Raw genomic sequence first — 27,337 nt, forward strand, 5'->3', positions numbered from 1 at the left:
GCCAAGTTATATAACTGCAATTTTCACTTTAGCTCCGACAACATCAGGGATTTTCCCATTTACTGAACATACGTAATAGTCACATGCATTCATTCCTTCACTTTTCTAAAAATAAACTTTTTATTCAAGAAGTTTGATAGAATTACTGCAAAGATAATACAGAATTCCCGTATACCCCACCACCAGGTTCTCCTGTTAACAGCTTCCATTAGTAGGATACATTTATCATAATGAACCAATATTGCTGATACATTACATTCTATACTTCATTCAGACTTCCTCAGTTTTTCCCTAATGTCTTTTTTCTGTTCCAGAATCCCAGTTAGTTTACATTACAGTTAAGTCATGTCTCCTCAGGCTTCTTTTGGCTGTGATAATTTCTCATATTTTGTTTTTCAAGACCCTGACAGTACCGAGTATTGGTATTTTAAGTAGAACGTGTTTAAGTAGAATGCAAAGTTGGGCTTTGTCGATTGGACCGAGGTTACCATGTTTTTAGGAGGAAGACAGCAGAGACAAAGTTCCTTTCTCATCACATCAAATCAAGGGTATGTACTATCAACATGATTCATCACTGTCGAGGTGGACCTTGACCACCAGCCTGAGGGGGTTGGGCGGGTTTCTGCCGCTGCAGTTATTCCGTCTCCCCTCTAGGCCACATTGCCTACTGTGCAACACACACTTAAGGAGTGGGGAGTTATGCTCTACCTCTGAGGGTAAAGTACCTATAAAAATTGATTGGGATTCTGCAGATTTCTTTTTTCCTATTTAATCAATCATTTACTTCAGTATGAGCTGGTGGCTATTTTATCCTTTGGGTTACAACTCATTCCTTCTTTATATTGTGAGATTTCAATGACTTCCTTACTTTCTGGTGCTGGAAGATGCTCCAGGCACATTTGGTCCATTTCCTAACCTAGTCCTAGAACCAGCCATTTCTAAGAAGCCCCATTTCTTTTTATTCAAGGATGGTATTAAAAACCAAGCCCTTGGTGTGCTTGTTGCTACTGGATTAAATAAACTTCCAGTGATCATTTTCTCTTCTAAAAAGGAAAAAAAAAGGTTAAAAGTCCCATTCTTGTTTTATTTTCCCGACAATAAAACCAGCATATGCAAGTTACCTCTACGGTTTTCAGCTACTGATCTTGAGAAGATTAATGCAGTATGTGTCTGTGTAGTGACCAAAAAAAATCAGCATTCACGAACCTTATCTCCCTTCACACTTGTAATCATACTTTTAAAACAAATCCATTTCTTTTGTCTTAAACAAAGGTAGCTTTGGCTCAATGTGGGAATCGGGTTTTTATTGGTATTTTATTGCCCTGATAAGACAGAGCCTTTTCAATAGTTTTGGGAATGGAATTTGCTTTTTTTGCTATTATGGGTGAAGAAGGAAGGCACGACATGAATCTTTTAGGCACTTTTTATTTTCCAAAAAAAAATTGTCGTTAATATATAAACATCTCATTCTCTCAAAAAATTCTACAACTATACAGCTGTTTGCTCCATTATTTGCATAGGAAATGACCACAATACAAAAATAAGAGGGGAAAAGAAGCAAAACAGCAACCAATTTATGCTTTTTATGTAGGCATGTTTCCACGTATAAACATTTTGAAGCCTTACAAAATATTTACACCGTTTGTCATCTATTTACACGTTAAGAGCAACTCTTCTAACAAACAAAACTATAATTTATCAAGTTATGAAAATTTTCTAAAAAAACTTACTATATTACCACAAAATAAATAAAGATAAACAATATTTTAAAAACAAAATTAAATTCTCATTTCAATTAAGACCCCTTTTGGCATTTTGCTTATTTATTCTGCCCTTTGGTTAACAGCATCAGCATCACATTTCTATTACATTGCATATATGTAGCACTTGTTTCCTTAAGTTTTCTACATGTCACTTATAATTAAAGGCAGACACTGAGTCAGTATTAACAATGATTAATAACTAAACTGCACTGTAATTTAGGTAAAATTACTGTGTCTCACTGTATATTACATGCAAAATCCACATAAATTGGCATTTAACCACAGTACTGCACGAGCAAACATCTCAGGATATGAAAACTGTATCGTAAATCCAACAACGCCATGTGAGAGCTACATAAGTCTTTCTTTTTCTAAAAAGATACTGTGTTTAGCTTATTGTAAGAGGTTTGACTTTTGTGTATCGTATCTTTGCACTCTTGAGTTCACAATTCATATAAAATGTCTTTCATATTTAAAATAAACACCCTATTTTAATCAGTGCATGGAATCTGCTTTAAGTTCATTTGAATGATTATGTCTTCCTCCGAAAGAAATGAATTTGGTAAGGTTTCAAGAGGTAACTTACCACAAATTCTAACTGTAAATGTATTCACGGTTTATTTTCAAACAGAATTATTTATGATTTTCCCCCAAAAGAATCTTAGAAAACTTGTAATAAACCTACAAAGCTGATTTGCATATTTACAAAATTTCGAATAGCAAATAGAGGCAACTCATATAAAAACAAAAAACCCACATTTGTTCAATGGCTATTTGTGAATCGCCAGGTACGCTGGGGTGCGCACCTCTAAGGAATTACCTAATATTGAAAAAAAACCCTACTCGATGTCAAGTAAAATCTTGACATACAACCCAGCCTTCTTCCTGTGCCTGCCAACCGACTTGTTTACTAAACACTGTCACATTAAATGATGGTGCTTAGGTAAAAACACTGCAAACACACCCTGCAACCCCCACCCCCCTGCCCACGCTGAGATGTGGCTGCCTGTCATGAGATGAGATCTGCTTGAGTAAAGCCATATACATTACAGCAAGCATTCCAGATTCTTAAAAGGACCAAACACTTTGGTATTCATACAATGTATTCCCTGTTTCGTCAAATATACAAAATATACATTTCCAGTTTTTTGTTTTTTTCTTTTTATATACGTAGTTAAGTTTGCCGTTTAAAACTTTGCCAAATGAACTGCACAGCGTCAGTGTGAATTGCATAGGCACGGCGGGCCGCGGCGGGGCTCAGTTCTGGTGCCTCTTCATGTGCAGGGCCAGGTGGTCGGAGCGCGAGAAGCTGCGGTTGCACACCCCGCACTGGAACGGCTTGGCCCCGGTGTGCTTCCGGTAGTGGCGGGTCAGCTCGTCCGAGCGCGCGAACCTCCAGTCACAGCCCTCCCAGGTGCACTTGTACGGCTTTTCACCTGTGACAGGGGACCAAGAGGAGGTGAGGCGGCCTGCTTGCAAGACAAACATCGTAGACAAGGAATCGTAGAGAAGGAACTGCTTTTAAGAATCGTGGTCCAGTAGGGAGGTTCATGAGTTCCATCACGACCTAAACTTCCTCAAGGCCTCGAGTGAGGCGAGTCCCTGTTTGCTAGGAAGCAAGTGTCTGCAGGACCTCTGCGGAATGGCAAAATGGCGACTCTACACGTGCAAGATGAGTGGGTGCTCATCGGTATGTACTGTGCCCGCACAGGCAAAGCCACGAGATGACAAGATGAGCTTGGGGGGGGGGGGGGGGGGTGGCTGTATCTTTGCTGTGCGATTACAGTTTCTACACCAACAAACTCAAATTTGTACAGGACTAATAGCTGTAAGATGGGCCGAGGGAGGAATAAATTTCAAAGCTCCTCAAATCACCCATACGAGGAACTAAATGTACTACAACTGTGAACCTAAATGTTTCTAAATGAGCCCCGAATGAACTTCACATAAACTAGTCAGCTCCTTTGAACACGGGGCTTCCAAAATGGGCTGCTAATGGGCACTCACTCTTGGAAACTCACTCTAGCACACACACATTCACAGTCTTCCTGTTTTTGTCAGATGAAAGCAAAACAAAGCTAGTAAAATAACACTGAAGTTGAATGGTGTTGAAGCTTTATGCATTTGATATTTAATAAATTCTTCAACCAGATCAGAAAGCCTGATACTGATAACTTCCCTTTGGTGAAGAATCATGAAACTGTAGTAATTCTGACATTCGCTGAAAAATGCACGTATCTGCCCAGTGTCTGTTATATGTGTTTGGGTTACAATGGTCAACAAAACAAAAATGCCTGGCCTCACGGAGCTTACATGCATGATAGTATTTGAAAAGTCTCTAATCATTCAATCTACCTATTCTTTCACAGCACTCTTTATTTTAGTAAACTGATACATAAGCCACAATCCCACTGTAATATTCTTAAAGTTGTCTGAAGTGTGCTTGTTGTTAATCTTTCAAATCCACTTAACATTGATAATGTAGTCTCAACTCCCAGTGTAAGAATCAATTAACCTTATTTAACTAAGATCGTGTATTTCCCTAAATAAATCCCCAAAACCTAAAAATGTTTCACTGAGCATTAACTAGTAAGTTCCTTTATTTATATTTCATTTTGTTAGAATTTTCTAGGAATTTGCTCGTTTAAGATGAGAGTTTGTGAGATACGTTTGCTTATTAAAGTACTACTGTTGGCTTACTGCTCAGTTTTTTTTTTTTTTAATGTTTATTAATTTTTGAGAGAGAGAGAGAGAGAGAGAGAGAGAGCAGGGGAGGGGCAGAGAGAGAGAGGGAAATACAGAATCTGAAGCAGGCTCCAGGCTCTGAGCTGTCAGCTGTCAGCATGACCGTGAGATCATGACCTGAGCCGAAGCCGGACACTTCACTGATTGAGCCACCCAGGCGCCCCTTACTGCTCAGTTTTATATGGATACCTTCTAAAACTGAATGGTCAAACTCCTCAATTCCTTAAAACATGTTTTTCTTGTGAAAGGGAAGAACCTCAGAGTCACTTTGAACACTCTTAGTACCACAATGAAGCCCATCAACCTTTCTGTCTTGATTTAGCAGTATCGCATTCAGGAAGCTGTAAGATTACTCAACTGAGTCCAAATTTTAAAAGACATTGTCCACATCAACCGAGATTTCCACAGCTTGTGGTTAATATATTTTTGCTGTCATAACTACTCTGACTCAAACAAAATCCTAAGGACAAAGAAGAAAGGAAGGGCCAGAATAGTCCTTTGAAATTCGTACCTATTATTTCACAGGAGATTTTTCTTTCAACTCCTATGGCAGACATCCCCAACCCTCCTTTCCTCTCCCCTCTCCTCTGAACCAGGACACAAATACTTAGTTGAACTCCCTGTTTTGTTTACATCCATTTAAAAAATACAAGTCTCAACTCCTACAGTTTTTTCTCATTATAAATTCTAAGAACTTAATCTGATACACTCCAACCTTTTAAGTAACATAATAAACCACTTTCCTCTCAACTTATATTCACATGTATCCTGTATGAAACACAAATGTCTTAATACTAGGAGTCAATCTAGCTATCACTCTTGTAGATGTAAATCAAACAGTAAAAAATTACTTTTTGCACAAGCGTTTATTTTTGTTCCTCTTGAAAAATAAATCACAAAAACAAACATGTTGGTGAAATACTTCACTGTCACTTAATGGAAAGAGAAAGCTATTTCTGATGTCTGAGGCAAGGAAAAAAATTCCTAAAGTGCCCTAATTTTAAAAGAAATCATTCTAGTCTTTTGCATTTAATAATTAAATCGCAAGAGAACTGAATTTTCAGAGTTTATTTAAGAAACAAGGGACACTAGACTCTTTTTGTTCACTATTTTTATTGGCTATGAAGCAATAAACTGCACCAATATTTTTTAAAGTTTACTTTACTGATTGGTTGAAAAACGGTAGCCATTAAAGTTCCTAAAACATTTGGGGTTTTGCTCTCAATGTATGCACATCTATAGATTATTCAGCCAAGAATACTACCAGTGTCTGGGACATTAGTTATGGGGCCAAGTCTTTACTCTAAAAGCAAGAACAACTATTCCCCACTTGGGGCAGTTTCTATGGGATTTGTTCAAATGTCAACACTGCTCAAGTCAAACATCATAGAGGAAGCTGGTACCCAATTTCTGGCCAAATAGTAGATGCAGGCCTTTCTTCCTCAGCCAGAAACACTATGCACAGTACTTCTGGGAAACCAAACTGACTTCCTTTAAGTTATTTCAACAGGATAGAGCTTTCAAAGGTTTAATTGGATTTTTACAGAATCTCTTTCCAATACCACCAATTTAAAATATTTAGTTAAGCTCTTTCAACATCAACTGTATTTTTAAGTTGTCATGCTGCTAATGTGAAACTTTCCAAAGGCAAAAAGAAAAAAGTGACAAGTTTGAACAGCATGGAAAACAAGCTTCAACTTTATCTCAAAAACAGTATCTTCTCATGCTATTTTAAAATTACCTAGGAGTGTTTTGCTAGGAATCCCTAAACTTCTTAAAAATTGTTCAAGTTAAACATGCATACTCTATCATCTGGACTGATGAAGCCAATTAATATATTTCATAAAAATGTTAAGCAAAACCATGACCAGTAAAAGTAGGGAACAGGCACAAACACCGCTTGAGTGCAAACTCCAGGGTCGGGTATTTCTCATTATGTCACTCAATGGTCACAATAACTCCATGAGGTAAGAAGTGACACAATGCGCTCCAGATTAGGAACCTGGGCCTACCTCTTTTCCTTACTGTCCTACTTAAATCCTCCAGGAGCAAACACCAATACACTCTACATGAACAATTTAAGGAATACATATTGTTCAAATTTATTTAAAGATTCTAGAGCCACTTGAGAAGGTCAGTCAAGGAATGGCTTAATGGACTCAGAGCAGGCCTTCAGCTGCAGAAGGTGAGCACAAGGCATACTCTGGCTGAGCCAGCCCTCAGTGGAGGCCCACCTTTCAGGATCAGTGGGGGTCTCACAAACTGTTCTGACAATGCCCAAATATCACCTAATGATGGTTTCCCTTTACCCCAGGCTAAACAAATTTCAAGGGGTTCGCAGAACATGTTTACAGCGTATTTGAAATCTTCAGCGATGGACTAAAAAAAAAAATCTTATTTTTTTTCCTCTGATAAACAGATAAAATAGGACTTTGGAACCTGCCACAACAGAATGGGAGGTTTCTCTGCTCTGCTGAACATATTCAATAGATTCATACCAAGGCCTTTCCCTAGAATGTTCCACACAGACTCTAACAAAAGAAATATATCACAAATGGAAATATTTCTCAGAATGGCTACTTTAGGTAACTTTTTAAAAAGTTTGTTACAGCGGGGCGCCTGGGTGGCTCAGTCGGTTAAGCGGCCGACTTCGGCTCAGGTCATGATCTCACGGTCCTTGAGTTTGAGCCCCGCGTCGGGCTCTGTGCTGCCAGCTCAGAGCCTGGAGCCTGTTTCGGATTCTGTGTCTCCCTCTCTCTGACCCTCCCCTGTTCATGCTCTGTCTCTCCCTGTCTCAAAAATAAATAAAATGTTAAACAAACAAACAAAAAAAGTTTGTTACAGCAAATTTGCACATCTGGTCTCCTTCCTGGTAACTAAAAATAATTCTATCTATCAACTATATCTGATAGAGACTAAAACCCATCAGGATTAAAATCAATGCTTAGTAAATGAGAGTGTAGCTTGTACTAAATGACTTGAAAAAAACAAATAGGACTTAATCTTTTGATTTTCTCCTGTTAAAAACAAAAACAAAAACAAAAACAGTCTCTGAACTCAAAGAACTTAAAATCCATTTCCCATTCTGAGAAACAAAACAATGCAAAGTGGAATAAATTATTTCAATAGTCTGTATTTAATCTTTTTTCTTAATCTTAATTCTTAGAATGTAGTTCTTAAAAGTTCAAATCAGCTCCTATTTCAGAAGGAAAATGTTTTTATGCAACTTAATATTTTTAGACACTTAAAGAATTTAGTCTGAAACAGTCTATATATATTCTAATACAAGTTAAAAAAGAGGAAACGGGCTCCTGGGTGGCTCAGTTGGTTAAGCGGCCTTCAGCTCAGGTCACGATCTCACGGTTTGTGAGTTTGAGCCCCGCATTGGGCTCTGTGCTGACAGCTTGGAGCCCAGAGCCTGCTTCAGATTCTGTGTCACCCCCTCTCTCTCTGCCCCTCCCTTGCTCACACTCTGTCTCTGTCTCTCTGTCTCTGTCTCTCTCTCTCAAAAATAAACAAACATTAAAAAAATTATTCAAAAAAGAGGAAATAATCACAATATTAAATTCATGGGGGAAAATATTCAATATCTAAAAAAGATAAGGTAGGATGATTTGGGCTCGTTAATTCATGTTTTCATATATCTTTGCCAGTAATTTTCCATTTAAAAAATCTTTTTATTAAAGCTCACTGTAGCACATCTCCTACACTTGGAACAGAAGGGTAAACAGTTCACTTCAGAAATTAGTATTATTTGTGTTTGCAAAATGCATCTAGTATTTACTAGATATAGTATCCCTGTCAATAATCTATCCACTTTTAGGAAACTGATTAAAGGATATTAAAATTAAGAAATTCCCTTCTCCCTGCCAGTCAATTTGTGGTCAGTTCACACATTTATCCCTTTCCTTATAATCTGATTCATCTTAACCCTTCCAGAAAACCTCTGAACAGTCCAGGAGAGATCATTCCACTTCTGTCTATCCCCATCACCACTTACATTTGTTTTGAATGCCTCATTTGCACTTATACATATATCTGTGTAAGAGGGTTCAAACAGCTGTGTTTTGCCTCCTAAACTAGCTTTGGAAGTTCCTCTAGGGCAGAGAGGATCTTCTATTCCAGCTGCAATGCCACACTTCTCATAGGCATCTTTGGAACAATCACGTCCGGCCCAAGTCTGACCAACTCGGATATTTCCATTAACAAAAAGGAGGGAAGGCATAAGAGACAGGAGAGGATCTGGTGTGAGTCTACCAGATTCTCTCTTTCCCCTCTACTTTGAGCAGGGCTTTTGCTGGTTCTGTTCTGCCTAGAACCGCTGAGGACAATCTCACTAAATGTATGCCTAGGTGAGAACCATGCTTTTAGGCAGGACATGTTCAGAATCCACTAAGCACAGGGTCCATTTATTATCCATCACATAAAGTGTAGAAGAATAAACAAACTCTACATAAACAAGTTTTCTTTGACAGAATTGGACTAGATTTGATGAAAAACTAAGCAGTTGTGAAGCTCCTACTGCTGGTCAAACAGCAAAGGGACTACTGGGGCCAAAGAACAGTGACCTGCCAAACCCAAAGGGGGACAGGATGGGGATACATTTGCAGTCTATCTCCTTACTGAGTGAATCTCTAGGCTCCTAAGTTTCTGCCACTTCTCCTAAGGGTTCCTGACAAAAACAATGGAAAAATCCTTCCTCATTAATAGTGTTAATGAAATACCAGTTCTTGAGTTTGATAAAAAGACAACACTCAGATTCACCTTCTTGTAATAAGAACCCAAACTGAATTTTTTAAAAACCTGTGAAACCTTTTCTTTTTCAACCAAAATAGAAAACTTCTGTATTTTCATTTTTCTAGCACTGAAGGAGTACTAGATATTCTTTTCTCTAGTTGGCACTATGGTTACCTTAAGAATTCTCCCAGCTCTTAAAGGTTTTTATTTATAAAGCAGTCAAGAAGAAACATTCTGCTGCCTAGATATTTTTTAATGAAAGTTACCTGAGATATACTTCTTCTAAAAGAGTTTAACTCCCCCTAATCAGAGTTAAAGATCCTTGAATATAAATAATACAAGCTGACAGAATAGGAATGCTGCTACAGTGATACTTTTACTAAAGTAGGACAATACTTTGTTTCTAATCTTCCACCAGAAAAAAATGTAGGTCATCAAGTAAACAGCTACTACATTCTATAGAACTAAAAATATCTACTGGTGTAAAAACCTTGGATGATTAAATTATTACTTTAAAAAAAATTACATTCTACCTTCACAGCTGATTATTTCTATCTCAGCTTCGGCAATTCCATTTAACCTGCTTATGAACTATCTCCTCCCACTAGTTTATAAGAACAAAAGGGAAGAAAAGATTCTCTTTGGATTCTCCACAGGATCAGTCAAAATGTTTGCTTAATCAAATTTTACTTCTTAACCTTCGATAAGCTTTATCATCTCAAAACAATGCTTAATCAATTTCCTATGTAAATGTTTTTCAGATGAAAGAACAAGTCCTAGAAGCAAAGTTTAATCTTCCCAGTGAGTCATTAAAAAGAAATTGTTTCTAAGCTTTCACACTCATAAATACCTTTCCAGGGGTCTAAACTAGCAAGCCTCTTAAGCCACTACTTTTCTTATATAAGCTTGAAATCATCAATATAGAAAATAAATCTCAAAGCTGCAAATAAAAATAATTTAAGAATTTTAACTAGTAACATCTGACACAAGCTAAATGTGACACTTTTTCCTGCATATTTTTCAAATACAGACTCAAAAAATCCATTGGATACTAAATAATTTCATCCTGCACAACTTTTCCACCTCTAACAACACAGGTTACCAGGTTACACACCAACGTACTGATCTCTAGATCCAAACTGTATGATGTCAATTAAGGCCATCTATCGGATCTAACTAGCTACCTACAGGAAGAGGGAGAGAGACTTAGTGCTGATTTTAGCTCTAAATAATTTTCTAAGGAAGTGAAATTGTTCCTATATGTGTTTTTTAAAGCCTTTCACTCCCTTCCACAATTCCACAAAAAGGGAGTAACTCGTGTTTGGAACATTTTGAATGTTTCTTTTAGTCGCAAAATACCACAAATGAAAATTATTGTCAACCTTGTCGATATTTTTAGATGCAAATCTATACCTAATACATTAAATAGATAATAAGTGTAGAATAAAGACCTAGATAGAAAATTAAAATTTTACATCAGGGCTTTTTAGTACCTAAACTGAAACTAAAATCATCTCGGGCAGAGATTATAGCTTTAAAATATACACAGTAACACCTTAACATAAATGTCATTAGGAAATAAAGTGTTCCACACAAGCAGGTAAGGCACAACATGGGGATTACCCCCTTAAAATGAGGCTTGGGCTAAAAATCTTTCCAAAACTTACTGTGGAATTCTTTCTTAATTAAACAAAGCACCCCAAACACAGCCCACTGTAAAATGCAGCACGGACAGTACCGTGCTTCACTGAGCCCCGTTTGTGTTCCTGTGTTATTGCAGGTTTCCATTTTCTTTTGTGGGGGTGCTTCCAATTGTCCTTTTCTTGTCGACTCTTGGCAAGCCGTTCTGAGATTTGGTGCCCACGAAAAGGCCTATGTATACAGTCTCGGTCTAAAGGATACCTGAGCCAAGCCTGTGTGCTGCTCAAAGACTTTCTCTGTACAACTGCTCATTTTCTGTCCTGTTTCAGATAGCTGAGACTGATAAATGATCTAAAAAATGTTACCATACCCTAATTTCCCAACCACTGCAGCATATTCGTTAGGGTTCAGAACATATCCACACATGTGACTAAAAGCCACTAGGATTTCAAACATCTGTATTGAGTTCACAATTTTTCAGAACTTTTTTCTTTGGAGAATAGCACTTTTTACTAAACCATAAACACCATTTTCAAAGAAATTCCCAAACTCGATGTAAAAGCAATATTCATAGGCATACCAAGAAACCAGTAGCAGTCACAGAAAATTTTTCAATTTCTTGCAAATTTTTCTCTGTACCTACAGCCTTAATTTTTTTTTCCTACACATTTTGCCTTTTCTGGCCCCAAGCCTGTGCTCAGAATTACTTTAAATCTTCATTATGAAATTAAAGATAGCAAAGTATATGAGCAGAAACAACTATCCTGCTGGTTAGAGATTATTCTATTTGATTCAAGAGTCAGTTAAACAATCATGCTGATTTGTAAGGGCAAAGTGATATGTGAATCTTTTCTTTAACAGGTGGTCAGGAGCAACTTTTAAATGATGGCAATGGGTATAGCCCCTTGATGTATGTATACATCAAAAGGCATACACAAATTTCAGTAGAACGCCCACATTTAAATGCTTTTAAAAAGTACAATATACCACTTGACACTTGCCTAGAAGCAGCCAGAGGCACCATATAATACACATGCATTACAAGTAACACAAACCCCATAAGGGGCACCTCTATAGACCTGGAAGTATGTTATATGTACATATAACATGTTTTTAAGTGAAACAGAACTAGTCCCTAGAATACAGGCAAGTACATTTCAGGTATTGTGTAACCATGCAAAGATGGACCTCTGTATTACTCACATATTCTTTATGAATACAGAAATCAAAGTATGTGAACTCAGAAAAACTTGAATGCTATGGGTCTTTGCTGGTTAACTTCTACTTTCATCCTGAATTTTTTAAAAAAGGTCTTGTTTTGGGGCACCTGGGTGGCTCAGTAAGTATAGCGTCTGACTTTGGCTCGGGTCATGATCTTGCAGTTTGTGAGTTCGAGCCCCACGTCAGGCTCTCTGCTGTCAGCTCGGGGCCTGGAGCCCACTTCGGATTCTGCATCTGTCTCTACCTTTTCCCTTCTGGTTCTCTGTCTGTCTCTCTCTCTCTCGCTCAAAACTAAACATTAAAAAAAATGAAAAAATAAAAAAGGTCTTGATTTGCAAAGACCATTTCCTTATGTTCAATTTGCAAGTTAAGAAGCATTTACTGTCTAAAAATCCAGAATAAGTAATTAAATAGAACTCAGATGTAGTTTGTTTTAATTGCTTAAATCATTTTTACAACATAAGGTAACTTGACATTTTAAAGCAATTACAATTATATTCCAAAGAAATGCTATGGTGCTTTTCACATTCTGCCTGCAAAATGGCAATCATTTAAAAAGTAATTTTTATATCAAATACCAAATCTATCCCATATAGACTATTTTAAAAATCTCCTAAGAAATTGTCCAGGGCAGGGTCGGGAGGGGGGTGCAGCAGGGGGCGTGTAACAAAAAAACCCACAAAAGGTATTACATAAAATAAGTTATTTAGAAATACCCGGGCCTTGGGGCGCCTGGGTGGCTCAGTTGGTTGAGCGTATGACTGTATGACTTTGGCTCAGGTCACGATCTCACATTTTGTGAGTTCGAGCCCCATGTCGGGCTCTGTGCTGTCAGCTCAGAGCAAGGAGCCTGTTTTGGCTTCTGTGTCTCCCTCTCCCTCTGCCCCTCCCCAGCTTGCACTCTGTCTCTCTCTCAAAAATAAATAAACACTAAAAAGAAAAGAGAAAAGGAAGGAAGGAAGGAAGGAAGGAAGGAAGGAAGGAAGGAAGGAATTAGGAAAGAAAGAAGGAAAGAAAAAAAGACGAGGGCCTTAAAAGGAAGAAGAAAAAAACAAAACAAGAATTTTCTGGCTTCAGATACATTCATTAAAAAACAGGCAAGGCGGGGAGGATGCAATGAGAGAGCACAGGTAATTTTAAAAGACATTGTCTAGAAACTAGAAATGAGGAGAAAACAACCTCAATGCTCTATGATTACCCAAGAACGGGTTTAGCCAGATGAACAAGTCTACTACAAACCCTCCCCAAGGCATTTGAGAAACTATCAAACAAAACTTTATTAAACTGGATTACATGGTCTCATTCATTAGATGTCGATGGCCACGCATTTATGATCAGGTGAGCATGGGACCCTAACTAGGCCTGGGTCCTCTTTTTTAGTTTGATTTTATTAGTAAGGGCATTGTTAAGACAGCTCACTATTAAATTTCTTTGCCAGCAGGTCAAGTTCCAGAATCCCAGCTATAAGCATTCCGAGCACTAAACCCTGACAAGGGTTGTAAGGCCATTCAGATACGCTCGGACTACATCCCTGCAATAAGCAGTTGATTACAGCATGATATGCAATTGCACTCCTTTTATTAGGAGACTTTAACCTCATGAAAAACACATTCCCTCCTTCCTATCTCCCATTTCAAGGACTTTCAAAGAAGAAAAAAACAGTAGTTCAAATGTCTCAAATTTATTTCCATTTCCCATGAATCAAAATCCAGATAAAAATCCATTTTCAATGTTTCCTTCTCTAATATAATATTTATTCTATAAGTGGCTATTTTAATATTTCTATATGGAATATTTTCTTGGCCATCATTTGCATTTGAAAACTTCAGACTGAGTTTACTATAAGCTTGATGGCTATTTGTTGAACTATAAATATAATTTCTACTCTGAGCTGCTTATGTAGGGTCTTTCCTTTTATATAACCACCTTGTCTATATCTAAAAACTTCAGGCCAAAACAACCCATTCATTTCATTGATAAACACCATGAGATGTCTTTTCTTTAAAAGCAATTTCTCAGAAAGTCCTGGAATCTACAGTTGTTGCCAACACTATTTAGATTTTAATAAGTACTGTTTATCACTGAGATATCAAGTAATACTTCCTTACATGCATACAAAATGTCTGCAGCCATATTCCTCCCAGTCCTGTATCTCAGCACTGACCTTTGTTCAAAGGCTTTTACTTTTTAATGCAGCAGTTAGAGATAACTACTTCATTTATCAAAACTCAATTTCCATAGTAACATCTAGCCTGGGGAGATTCAAGTCCTCTCACACTAATCCAACGACCCATTCAAAGGAACTGTTGAATACTTTGGTTTCCATAGCAATGATGGAATAAAACATTTTGCTAGGTCATTGCTTTTATTAGCAAACTTATTCTTTGAACTTTAGGTAAGGCTGAATTTACTGAGAGAACAAAATAACAATCATTTTGTATAAGTTCTTTCCTTCAGGGCTGGCCTTTTCAGAAAACCACAAATAGTTAATCACCTATATATTTGAAAACATTTTGGGTATTTGGAAGCTTTTTAAGCATGCCATGTAGTTTTGTCCTAAAATGGGTTCTAAAATACAGTTTTAAAATTAAAAAGCACTTAAAAGTGATTATATAGGCCCGACAAAACAAACATTTATAAAATTAAAGTGACTAAGCTTAAGAGCACATTCTAAACAAGGATGAAATATAAGCCAGAATAAAGACAGTCCCAAATACCTCAAATATGGGCTGGCACAGGGTGCAGAAGAACTTTTAAACCATGACCCTATCTTTGCCTGGCTTTAATACTCTGCAGTTTCTGCCCTACCTTTCATTCATCAACCACAGAAAACAAGCTAAACAAAAACTTCAGGTTAAAGGTGAAATTAAAGACACTGTATTAAGCAGTTATGCTTCACGTGCTAAATGGAAAAGTTTTTAGCATTGAATATAGCTTAGGGAACTATACGGAACTATATAGCTTATGGACTGCTTTGTTATGGAGGAAAGAAAATGAGTTACATTTTTTTCCTTCAAGACGGGAATAGCAGTGCCATTAAAGTTTTAAAATCCATTAGTAAACATCATTGTTTACGTTTTCAGGTAATTAATTCTACATGAGGTGACAGGGCAAGGCCTTGGTAAGGGAACATCAGCCTTCCTGGAACCAGACTTTTCTTCGTGGAACTGAATTCTGAGCCAAGCCAGTGCTGAAAAGGTAGGCCATTAAAAAATAAAAGTTGACAGAAGAAAGAAGAGATCAAACACGTGTTGGCTTTTAAAAGGATGAATACCACTTACACTATTTACACAACTCACAGAATTAACAAGAAAATTACATACCAGTATGAGTCCTCAGGTGAGCTTTTAAATGAGAAGACTTTGTATAAACTTTTGTGCAGCCTGAAATAAAGGAGAGAAAGAACAGCTTGTCATTTCGGAGATCCTTTTGAAATCTTTACATTTGATGATTCAGTGTTTAAAATCTGGCTTTAAAGAAGAAATCTCTCATGCTAGAAGATACTTGAAGCGTCAGTTTTAAAAGAAGCAAGAGTGCTCCCCTGTTACCTTATTAAAGGTATAAAGTGATTTACTTTATGTACCACTTTAACAGGAAGAGCAGATAATCAAGTGAGCTACACATGGGAAATTTTTGTTTATATTACAGTAGGTGCTTTATACTAGTAACATATACTTCAGCGATTTAAAAACTTTTAATGGCTCTAGAGCAGACAATGTTAAACCATTATCCAAGATGACTGCAGTTTTCTGTACTACTACATTTCTTGTTTTTTCATTTAGTATATCATGCTGTATTATGTACCATGGTCAATAAATTATACCCTGTATTAACCATAAACTAGCTTATGCCAGCAACTTGTAGATAAAGTCATTACCATCATCAATTTACGTTTTGGGCCACATCTCATTCAAGAACAAGCGTACGCTCATATGCTGACAGAACCATCCTTAAATCAGTTCTGTAGAGAGTCCTGTAATCTGCCATCATGAGAGCAGCCTATTCATTCCCCACTTCATTACCATGCTTTATTTTCTCAACTTAATCTCTTTTCAGGGAACTTAATTTAGAATTGAAATTCCAATTCAGGTGTTTAAACAAAGGAACTCTGGCCTAACTCAAAATGCAAAATTTTGTTTAATATTAAAAATAAAGAAGTCCAAAGTAACTTTTTTCCAGAATATCCTAGCCACTTCTTAATACGTAAAAACAAGCAACAGACAAACAGTTACATCCCAGGGTACAGTACAGAGACTGAGACATGAAAAGGACAAAGTAGATGATTTTTTTCAGTGTCAACCACTACTTTATGTAAATTTAAAACCTGAGGTTACAGGTGCACACAAGGCACACGTATTGATGCTTCAACCAGGTAAAAAAGTCACATACCAGGGTAATCGCAGTAGTGGATGCGTCGTTTCTCCAAATCAGGGTTACTCCTTCTATTGTATCTGACAGGCTGGATGCTTTGCGAGTTAACTGGCAGGGTGGCCGGTAAATTTGGATTGTGAATTGCCAGTTTAGAAGCAATTGTAGCAGCATAGGATGGAGGTGGGGTCAAATTCTGGAGCATCTCTGCTTGTCTATCTGGACTTCCAGGTTCTGAGCTTGGTGGTGACGGGGGAAAGTAAGTGGCCTGCTGTGGAAGAAACTGACTTGGCATTGTGTATGTGCAAGGGGGCATGCCCTGGAATTGTTTCATCGCAGTCTGCGGAACAGCAGAGGTGTGTGTGTTAAGGCCTGCCATGGCGGCTGACATAGAAACATTAAGAGTGTCCATTACTGCTGTCTGGTTTGTAGAACTGGGCATATCTAGATCCGGGGTGTTCAGTAGCTGGTACAAGTGGCCCTGCTGGGGAGGGACAGAAAGATGAAGATCTGGTGTAGGAAGTTCTTGTTTGATGAAAATATTGTTCACCTCTGGAGCTGCGGTCTGGTGGGAGCTGAATATACTGGTGAACTCAGGGAGGGCCTGGGTCGGGGCCGGAGGAGGGGCGGTCGTTTCACTCTGGTGGCTGAAAATGGTAACAGGTTCTGTCTTGATGTGTGTTACGCACGGTCTCTGGGATTTGTAGAGGCCAGTTCTCAGGTGAGTGATGTCAGGGAGGAAGACGTTCATGTTGATACTGTAAGGTAACCCTTCACTGTCAGTGAAGAACTGGTCTACGACTGAGGCACTGTCTCGTCTATACTTTTTATGCTCTGGAATTATAGAAACTGGAGGAAGCTGAGGTGTCAGATACTTCTCCATCTCACATCGTGTCTAGAAAAGAAGAGATACAAACATGCATAACCCACCTAATTCATCATCCGAGTGAGGACAAACTTAACCAAAAATCCCAACAATACCTGTGAGAAGTACTAGGGCACACTCCTTGGTGTTGCTTACAAACATATCAGGTTCATTTGTCAGTTGTGTAAGAACTGGCTTACGGAAAGCCTCATGAAATCCTCTACAACATGTATTTGGTAAAATCGCTCCCACAATCAGCCCCGGACAATAAGTGAAAGAGGCAAATCAAGGAAAAAAAAAAGGCAAACAGAAAACATGTTCCTTTCTAATGAATATTAAAGTGTACTTTTTTTATAACTCACATACGAGCAGGGTTCCCTGCCCCATTACAATTGAGTTTGCAACTTAAGTACAGTATTGTAATATTGCCAAACCACCTCAACTCTGTTCATGCCATATTTATATTAATATAGGTATGTTTAAACAAAACCTAAGCAAACCAACCTTAAAAATAATATTGCAAAGTTCTGTTTTGTTTGGATAGATATTGTTAAAATAGCTAATATAAAACATACTCCTTGGCTATTTCAGGGCCTTTTCTCATTTATAGGTCACTGGAAACTTAAATACGAAGTCTTGAGCAAAACACAGTATCCACTGAAAGAACAAAACTTCACTTTCAACATTTGATCTAAATGTTGATTTTAATCAGCAGATTCTGTAATTGGTTAATATGATAATGAAATGTTCCTATTCATATCCCTATCTAAAACAGATCTTTAATTACCTAGGGGAAAATCACTCCCTTGGTAGAGTGGTGCTAAGGCGCCCGTGGGTGGGGAGAGGCTGCTGTATCACTAGCACAGTCATCAGCAAAACATTTATCACGTCCTCCTCAGTGGGCCAATGTTACATTCCCCCCTACTCTGTAAAAAGCTCAATCATCCCTCATCCTCTTGGTGTCTCTTAAGCAGAAAAGTGACAAACCTGAAATAACCAAACCGGTTCCAAGTGGTGATTTTTTAAGGACACAATCCAGCTTGTCTCACCCAGTCTTTTTACAGCTATCGTCTATTCTAGTATAACAAAGTTCATTTTTATTTTAATCTTTCAACATTGAAAGGTAAATTTTAAGAGAAAAAAAAAATCCACCAATTAAATGGCTCATCCAACTGAACTATTAACCATGGCATTATATACATATATATATATATACACATACACATATATATATATGCTACTACTTAATTTCAAAAGCGTTTCATATCGGGCTTGGTATCATTCGGTGCGGATGCAGACTGGGTTTCCCAGATACACGCGATTTAAAAATAAAAATTAACGCTCTAGTCATGTGAGTCACATCTCTGACAAATGCCACTGCCCGTTCACAGCACGACGACGCTCGCAGCCCACCCGGAGCAGGAGCTGGGCAGCAAATACGCAATATACCAAGGGGCTATTAAATGAAGCGTCTCGAAATAAACCGAACTAAACCCTTTCGTGCACTTCGCTCCCGTGGTGGTTAGTGGTTTCTGATTTTAGCTCTTCCAGCTGTTTGCATGTGGGTATGTTTCCAATTTTTTTTTTTTTTTTTTCCTTGGGACAGGCTAAAAGTCCCGGGAAGTTTTTTCTGGGCTATATGACTCCCTGCGTGGGCGAAAGAAACAGGCGGTTGCTCTAATTCGGCTGCCGGGCAAGTGTAAAAGCCAACTGCCAGCTTTCAACGCGGCTCCGGGAGGAAATTTACGCGCACATGAAGAAAACAACACCCCCGGTCTTTTTTGGTCTTTCTTTTTAAGGAAAAATAAGCGCTCCAATACGACCTTAGCTTTTCTAACTCTCGGTTCCCAAAGGCAGCCCCGAGATCGCGTCTAAAGCAGGCTGAGCCAAGAGACATGAAACTAGCACCCCGAGGCGCCTCTCTCCGGCACCCCGATTTGCGTTTACACCTAACCCGAGACGACGGTGGGGGGGACCTCCGAGGGCAGGGCACTGAGCGGGGGGGAGGGGGGCTTTAAGGTGAAAGGCGGGAATTAAATAAGGTTGGACGTGAGGTGCGAGGTCTCATCCCCCAAACTAAGAAACACTAAGGTGCATGTGAGCACCCGTCCCCCTCTACCCTTTCCTCGCACCGACCCGCCCGGGGAGACTCATCTGGGACACCCCTCCCTCTTCCGGTCCCCCCACTTTGTCCCTGCGGATTGTGAGTGCCCAGGCCAGGACGGCAGGGCGGGGAGGGGCTGCCCACCCAGCTCCGGCTCCCGGAGCGCCCCGACGCACGCCCCAGCCTGGAGCGGCCCCTGTCGCCCGCGCGTCGCAGCGGCGGGACACGCCCGAGCTCCGGGAGGGGGGCGGAGGGAGGGGAGCGGCTCTCCCTACCTGGACCAGCTCCTCGGGGGGCAGCCGCGGGCCCGCGGCGGGCGGCGGCGCCGGCTGCGGCGGCTGCGGGGGCGCGGACTGCGCCTGCGGGTGGTGGTGCGGGTGCTTCAGCTCCTCGCCGGGGAAGAGCGCCGCGTCGCGGGCCGGGTTCGCGGCGCCCAGCACGGGCTTGAGCTGCGCGAACACAGGCTCGTCCTGCGGGGCCGGCGGCTGGGGTACGGGTCCCAGGCGGGCGCTCATGGTCAGCACCCGCGTGGCCATTGGCACTCAAGGGGGCGACTCCGGGCTCGGGACGCGGGTCGGGCGCGCTTCCCACCTCGCCCACGCTGACTCGGGCCGGCGAGCTCGGCGCGGGGCCGCGGGCGGAGAAGGGGAGGCTCCGGGCGGACCCCCTCAGCCAACAGCAGGCGCGGTTTTCGAAGGCGCGCACGAAAAGCAAAACTCTTCCGCTCCGCCACGCGTAAACGCCAACGTCCTCCAGGCGGCCACTTTCTCCCGCCCCGCCCCGCCGCGCTTTCTCACTCGCCGGAGCCCACTCCCGCCACCGCCGGTCTCCGCGAGCGAGCTGCGAGCGCGCGTACCTGCCCCGCGACTACTGACACTTGACGCCCGCCTCTATTTTACCCAACTCCGGGGGGGCGGGTCCAGCCAGCCTGATTGGCAGCGTTGCGGCGAATCCCGAAGCCTCGAGGCCGGCCGGGCCGGAGCGGCTAGCCTATGAGAAAAGGGAAGCTCGCCCAGGGCCCCGCCTTTGCCGGGTTGACCCGCCCCCTCGGGCCACGAGCTTTCGCGCGCAGGGCGGCCGCGCAGTTTGTACACAACTTCTCTGACAGATTGGGCTGACTGAGCCGGGGGCGGAGGAAAGGAGAGAAGCGAGTGGAATCTAGGAAGAGAGGGAATTAGGGTGGAGACGTGGAGGGAGATCTCCTCGGACTGTTCTCTGCCAGGATTAGGGAGAAAAAGAGTTTTGCACGTCTTAGGTGTTGTGCAAGGACCTGAAACTCAAAGGCTGAAACCCAGAAGGCAGATAGGTGGGGGTGCCAAGGGTTTTAGAGACTTATTTCATGAGTGTGTATTTTTAAATATACAAAATGTACTTTTCTTTAGCGGAAAACTAGGGGCGGTGTGATAAATTTAAAAACAACCCTTGTCTCTGTGTATCTTTAGTAGTGAATATGTCCATTTAGCAAAGTAAATCCGGAATGTCCTAAATAAAAGGTGTAATGGCAAGTGTTTTTTTTTTAAGCCTTTGCATAAAAGCTTGTTTTTCCCTATAGTATTTAAACGGTTAGAAGTTTATACACATTTTACCTCGTATCTGTGTATGGAGAGGAGGGGGATGGGCCATAGGGATTTTGAAGTTTTTAATATTTACGCTTTTGTAAATATTCCAGCAGAAGCATGGAATCTAATTTAAGCACTAACGACTGACTAGATCAAATGTATTTAAATAGTGATTACATCTTTGACTTGTTGTTGCTAGCACTTTATGTTCAAAAAAATGCAGTTTAATATTTACCAAACAAAAACGTAGCACATTTACCTAGCACTGTGGCACCTTTTCCTACGAAGAGATAACCAAAGAAGCCACAAACATTAGACACGCAGCAGCTCTGAAAACTGGGAATCCAATTTTGTAGGAAAGTAATAGTCAAATATATTACCATCCATTAACTATATTCTAATGGGAAGGTGAAGTTTTGCCAACAATCACCTAAGGAAAACACTTTCCTAATCCTTAATGTCTTGTATGTGATTTTATCTGACTTATTGAGAAGCCGGAACAATAAACTGCAATAAAAATGCCTGGTATTTCACTACATATGTATATATGTTGACAGCACACTATGCCATGAGATAATTTTACATATACAATAGCCTACTCACACTTCACGGGATAACAGTTTAAAACAAACAAACAAACAAACAAAAATGAGTTTTTAGAAAAATGTTCAAAGAGTGTACCTACTAAAAGTGTGGATCTCATTTCAATGTGTAGATTAAAAACATAATATACACATGAAATATTAGAGGAATTTATTATTAGAAAGCAAAATCACGCTGTAAAATATTTTTTCTCCTTTTCATTTCCTTCTTGCTAATAAATGATTCATTTTTATGGCTGTGATCACTTCTTCCAGAGAATGGTTGATGACTACTTTCGTGTCACCAAAGTAGTATTTACTAAGTGTTTTTGCAAGTTTTTTCTAAGCAAACAGTCCCATAGTATACACCTTCACCTTTTCAAAGCTGTCCTGATTTTCTCTAATATTGAGCCCAGATATGTAATTAAATAACTTAGAAACATTACAGAATTGGTACGGGATTTAATATTACTTTTTTTAAAAAATTGAAAATTGAAAGGTGTTTAGTTATAATGCTGATAACATGATCAAAACTGAGTGTGATAAAGCCTTAAGAGAACTTTCATACTCTTTTTAACTTAGGTTCAATACAATTTGGTACCTGTTTATATTTTAATTTGCCTCTAAGCCTCTCTAAACATTTTCTTTTGTCTTTTTTATCAGAGCATCAGTGGCCTGTTATCTCAACCTACGTTTTCACTGCCATAAAATCCAGTTACTTTACTGGAAATATTGGTATATCTCACACCATTTTTTAACATGCTTTCATTTGCAAATGCTTTCTCAATAGCAAAACAAAACAAAACCCAGCCATTTGGTAAGCTTTTAATAAAATATTTGTGAAGTCCTGTTAATTTTTTTCACATTTCCACTTTTCGTAATGAATACAGATACAGATAGCTACTGTTGTGTTCACAACTTTTGGTAGAAAAGTGGAATACAATCTTTTTTTGTTCAACTCTAGTAGCATTTATTTAAATTTCATTTCTGACATAAGGATTCATAACATAGGGCTGCCACTTTTAAGTAATGGTTTCTCTCAAATGCCTGGCTCGGCAGTCTCACAGAAAATGACTAGCTTAGCCCTGTACAATAGCACAGAAATCAGAAAGTAATCCTTTTCTGAGACATTTGCCATGCGATTCTGAACCTATAAGGAATATGTTCAACCAAGCTGCCTTGCTGTTAACACAAATGCTACCGCTGAAAACCTGGTTCATCAACCTTAGTAAAAAGGGTTAAAACTTGATAAATATTTTTCAAATGTTCCAGGTTCTACATTGGCATGACGCCAGACAGGGTGAATGGACAGATCCTCAATTACTTTGAACTTTCTAGTTCTTTGCATTCCTTCCTGCTTAGTAGTGCTGTACCATTAGGGAAGATAGGAGAAAACAAAAAACAAATGTCAGGTTTCAGAAATCAATTAGTGGCCTGGCAGTGGTATGTTAACTGAACTGTGCCAAAACAGAAAATTCTGAGGGAAAAAAATAAAGTTGAGTCGTCAAGTTAGGTAGGAGGGTAAGCGTAGAAGCAGTGTGCATGCTTAAGTCCTTAGTCACTGGGCAACACAGATTTAGTCTTAGAATAAACCATAAGTGTCACTATCTTTACGGGAATAAATACGCCTGAATGTGTGGGGGCTGAACAGGCATTCAGTGATGGGGGGGCAGGGAGGAGACTTAAAGGAGGCAGTGGAAAAACATGGATAAATAGCTTCTGAATGATGAGATGAGAGAAATATGAAGCTATCACTCGGGCAACGTTCATAAGAAGACACGGCAAAAAAAGTATCTGTGTTCAGTTGTTCAGCCAAAATGTCAGGGAGAGCTTGAAATGAGGACAATTTTAGACATTTTATTCACTTTGGAAAATATTCATGGAATATTCCATTTCCATAAATTCAGAATCAAATTACCAAGTGATATTGAACTACAGGAAAAGCACGAGAATGAGTAAAAAATCCTTTTTTCTAAGGGAGTATAATCTTCTCTGGGGTAAGATCATTCGATTTAAAATGACTTTCTTGATATTGATAGCCTACCAAGTGTTCGAATTTGTATCAATAGACACATAAAAAAACAAAATTATTGTCCTCTGAAACATTTCACGTTTTTAATCTTTTAATGTTTTCATTAATGGAACTGTTTTAAGCCGCCCTTCAAATTAAATAAAAAGTCATTGAGAAAAGGACACGGTAGATGGCAGCTTCAACTGAGAGGAGTCAGAATTCCAACCATTTTGACTCAAAGGTTAACAGACACAAGAAAAGATGGCCTTTTCATCCCTTTTGTTGAAAAAATATGTAATTTAAATAGGATTAATATACCTTTTTTGTGTCTAAATTAACAGGTTATCTTAAGAAAAAAGTTAATAGTCTACTTTTGCACTATCTCCCACCACACTTCTCAAGAAATAAAAGTTTATATTAAGTTTGGATTTAAATATATTCTTTATGAACTATCTCATAAAACTCTGTGTGTACTTAATCCTAAATGTACTGTTATTTATCTAACCTATTTTTAAAACTCTAGTAATAGACACACACACACACACACACACACACACACACACAAAAACAAACCAGAATTTTACCTTGTGGGAGGGACTGGGATAGCTTTTTCCACCTTGTTAGTATAATAAGCAGACAAAAATGACATAAATATAAATGCCTTGAACCAAGTTATAGGCCAGGCATACTGTAGCTCAAACTGTACAGTGTTTGAATTCTGACTTCAAACATGATAGGAAAGGTTAGAGAAAAACCCTGAACTGAGGCCGTCATACCAAACAATCTTTTGGAACACTAAGGAGGCCACATCGCCAGCATCACAATGAGTGATGTTTTGAGCCAATTGCTACACATGTGCTGACAAAAGCAGTCATGGCCCTACCGTGGGGCCGTGCACAGTGAATGCTCAAATGAACTGCACAGTACCCTTTTGGAGGTTAATTTGTCAACGAAATGTGCAGTGCTAAGACCCATACTGGCTCTTCAGGACTTCTATCCACTGGTGATGGTCAAGTAAACTCATATAACTTTTGAGGAGGATAATTTGACAATGAGCATGAAGATGGCTAAAAACGGAGCAACCTTGGGGCTTCTGGCTGGTTCAATAGGTAGAGTGTGTGAGCCTTGATCTCGGGGTCTTGAGTTCAAGCCCTACACTGGACATAGAGCTTACTTAAATAAATAAGTAAATAAGAATGTTTTTTAAAATGGAAATAATCTTTAAAATGACAGATAATTCCCCCTCTAGGAAATATATATTACATATTACATATATAAAAACAAATAAAATTGGAAATATCCCAAGTGACCAACACCAGGAAAATAATTCAATAATATACCCATGCAGTGACTGTTGTTCTGCTGTCAGAAATCACATTATTAAAAAATATTTATAGTAGAGAAAATCACCCCCACCACAAGTTGGTTCTTTTGGGGTGCTTGGCAGGCTCAGTAGGAAGAGCATGTGACCTTGATCTCAGGGCTAAGTTTGAGCCCCACATGAGTGTAGAGATTACTTAAAAATAAATTCTTTTTTTTTTAAACTTTTTTTAATGTTTTTATTTACTTTTGAGACAGAGAGAGACAGAGCATGAGCAGGGGAGGGGAAGAGAGAGAGGGAGACACAGAATCTGAAGCAGGCTCCAGGCTCTGAGCAGTCAGCACAGAGCCGGACGTGGGGCTCGAACTCACGGACAGTGAGATCGTGACCTGAGCCGAAGTCAGACGCTCAACCGACTGAGCCACCCAGGCGCCCCAAAAATAAATGCTTTAAAAAATAATAGGGGCACCTGGGTGGCTCAGTCAGTTAAGCCTCTGACTTTGGCTCAGGTCACGATCTCACTGTCCGTGAGTTCGAGCCCCACGTCGGGTTCTGTGCTGACAGCTCAGAGCCTGGAGCCTCCTTCGGATTCTGTGTCTCCTTCTCTCTCTGCCCCTCTGCCTCTCATGCTCTCTCTCTCTCTCTCTTTCTGTCAAAAATAAATAAACATTAAAAAATTTAAAAACAATAATAATAATAAATAAACATAAAAAATATTTAGTCACATGAGAAAAAATCCACAATATATCACGTAAAAAAATGAAAAGCTTTTATAAACACACACACATAAAGACGAAAAGAAGCACAAAATGTTTGTGTTTTGGTGGCTACCACTGGATGGTTAAATGGTAGTTTTTCATTCTTTTTCAATATTTTCTAAATTTTCCACAATACCCATGTGTTCCGTTAAGAATCAGAATAAATGTTTTTAATAAAAACATAAATAAATATCACCTTTACACAATTAAGTGTTCATTCGGACTGTAGGTAGTGATCAAATGGTTTTCCATCTGAGGGGCACCCGGCTGGCTCAGTGGGTGCAGTATGCGACTCTTGATCTCAGGGTTGTAAGTTCAAGCCCCCTTTTGGCTGTAGAGATTACTTAAAAACTAAAAAAAAAAAAAAAAGTCTTAAAAGAAACGATTTTCCATTTGAAAGCAACAAGTAAAGCCACAACTTGCCACCACACTGTGCTGTGAAAATATGTAAACTTTATTAACCAAGCTACTAGATTTTCAAGATTCACTGCAGAATAAACAAGCTGAGGCGACATTACAAAGTCTGAAGTTGGAAAGTGACAACCTGAGGGTTTGAAACGTAGATATAAATATGATTTATTTCTTAAGTGATCAGCAAGACTTCCGCAATGATTTTTACTCAAAGTTATTTTGTGTATCTCATTTTATTTTCTTGGTTTGTTTTCTTCTATTACATGGATTAGATTGTTTACAGCGTTTTGACAAAATGCATAGACTCTTAAAGCTAGTTTATATGCATCTTTAAAAAAATTTTTTTAATGTTTATTTTTGAGAGAGAGACAGAGTGAGTGGGGGAGGGGCAGAGAGAGAGGGAGACACGGAATCTGAAGCAGACTCCAGGCTCTGAGCTGTCAGTACAGAGTCCAACTCAGGGCTTGAACCCAAGAACCTCAAGATCGTGACTTGAGCTGAAGTCGGACATTTAACAGAGTGAGCCAACCAGGTGTCCCAGTTTATATGCATCTTTAAAGAGCTTTTTGTGGGAATGCAAGCTGGTGTAGCCACTCTGGAAAACAGTATGGAGATTCCTCAAAAAACTAAAAATAGAACTACCCTACAACCCAGCAATTGCACTAGTAGGCATTTATCTCCGGGATACAGGTGTGCTGTTTCAAAAGGACACATGCACCCCCATGTTTATAGCAGCACTATCAACAATAGTCAAAGTATGGAAAGAGCCCAAATGTCCATCGATGGATGAATGGATAAAGAAGATGTGGTATATATATACAATGCAGTATTACTTGGCAATCAAAAAGAATGAAATCTTGCCATTTGCAACTACGTGGATGGAACTGGAGGGTATTATGCTAAGTGAAATTAGTCAGAGACAGAAATCATATGACTTCACTCATAAGAGGACTTTAAGAGACAAAACAGATGAACATAAGGTAAGGGAAACAAAAATAATAAAGAAACAGGGAGGGGGACACAACAGAAGAGACTCATAAATATGGAGAACAGGGGCACCTGGGTGGCTCAGTCGTTGAGCGTCCAACTTCAGCTCAGGTCATGATCTCACAGTCTGTGAGTTGGAGCCCTGCATCAGGCTCTGTGCTGACAGCTCGGAGCCTGGAGCCTGCTTCAGATTCTGTGTCTCCCTCTCTCTCTGCCCCTCCCCTGCTCATGCTCTGTCTCTGTCTCAAAAATAAATAAAAACATT

At 39.5% G+C, this 27,337-nt stretch overlaps 1 protein-coding gene across 2 annotated transcripts; it reads right to left on the reverse strand.

Moving 5' to 3' along the window:
* Positions 1-1,407: 1,407 nt before the first annotated feature.
* KLF5 (KLF transcription factor 5) lies at positions 1,408-24,306 on the reverse strand. 2 transcript variants are annotated; one of them, XM_053898814.1, is made up of 4 exons: positions 24,180-24,306; positions 16,497-17,370; positions 15,431-15,490; positions 1,408-3,199 (listed from the first exon to the last, which is right to left on the reverse strand). In XM_053898814.1, the coding sequence occupies exons 2-4, from the start codon at positions 17,356-17,358 to the stop codon at positions 3,021-3,023; spliced, it is 1,101 nt and encodes a 366-aa protein (XP_053754789.1). In that variant the 5' UTR covers positions 17,359-17,370; positions 24,180-24,306; the 3' UTR covers positions 1,408-3,020. The 2 variants fall into 2 exon arrangements, with proteins under 2 accessions (XP_053754789.1, XP_019299747.1); XM_019444202.2 differs by lacking the exon at positions 24,180-24,306 and adding an exon at positions 19,720-20,088.
* Between the last annotated feature and the right edge of the window lie 3,031 nt (positions 24,307-27,337).

The sequence above is a fragment of the Panthera pardus genome, unplaced genomic scaffold (genome assembly GCF_024362965.1).
Source record: "Panthera pardus isolate Hobbes unplaced genomic scaffold, ASM2436296v1 HiC_scaffold_1, whole genome shotgun sequence".
Taxonomy (NCBI): domain Eukaryota; kingdom Metazoa; phylum Chordata; class Mammalia; order Carnivora; family Felidae; genus Panthera; species Panthera pardus.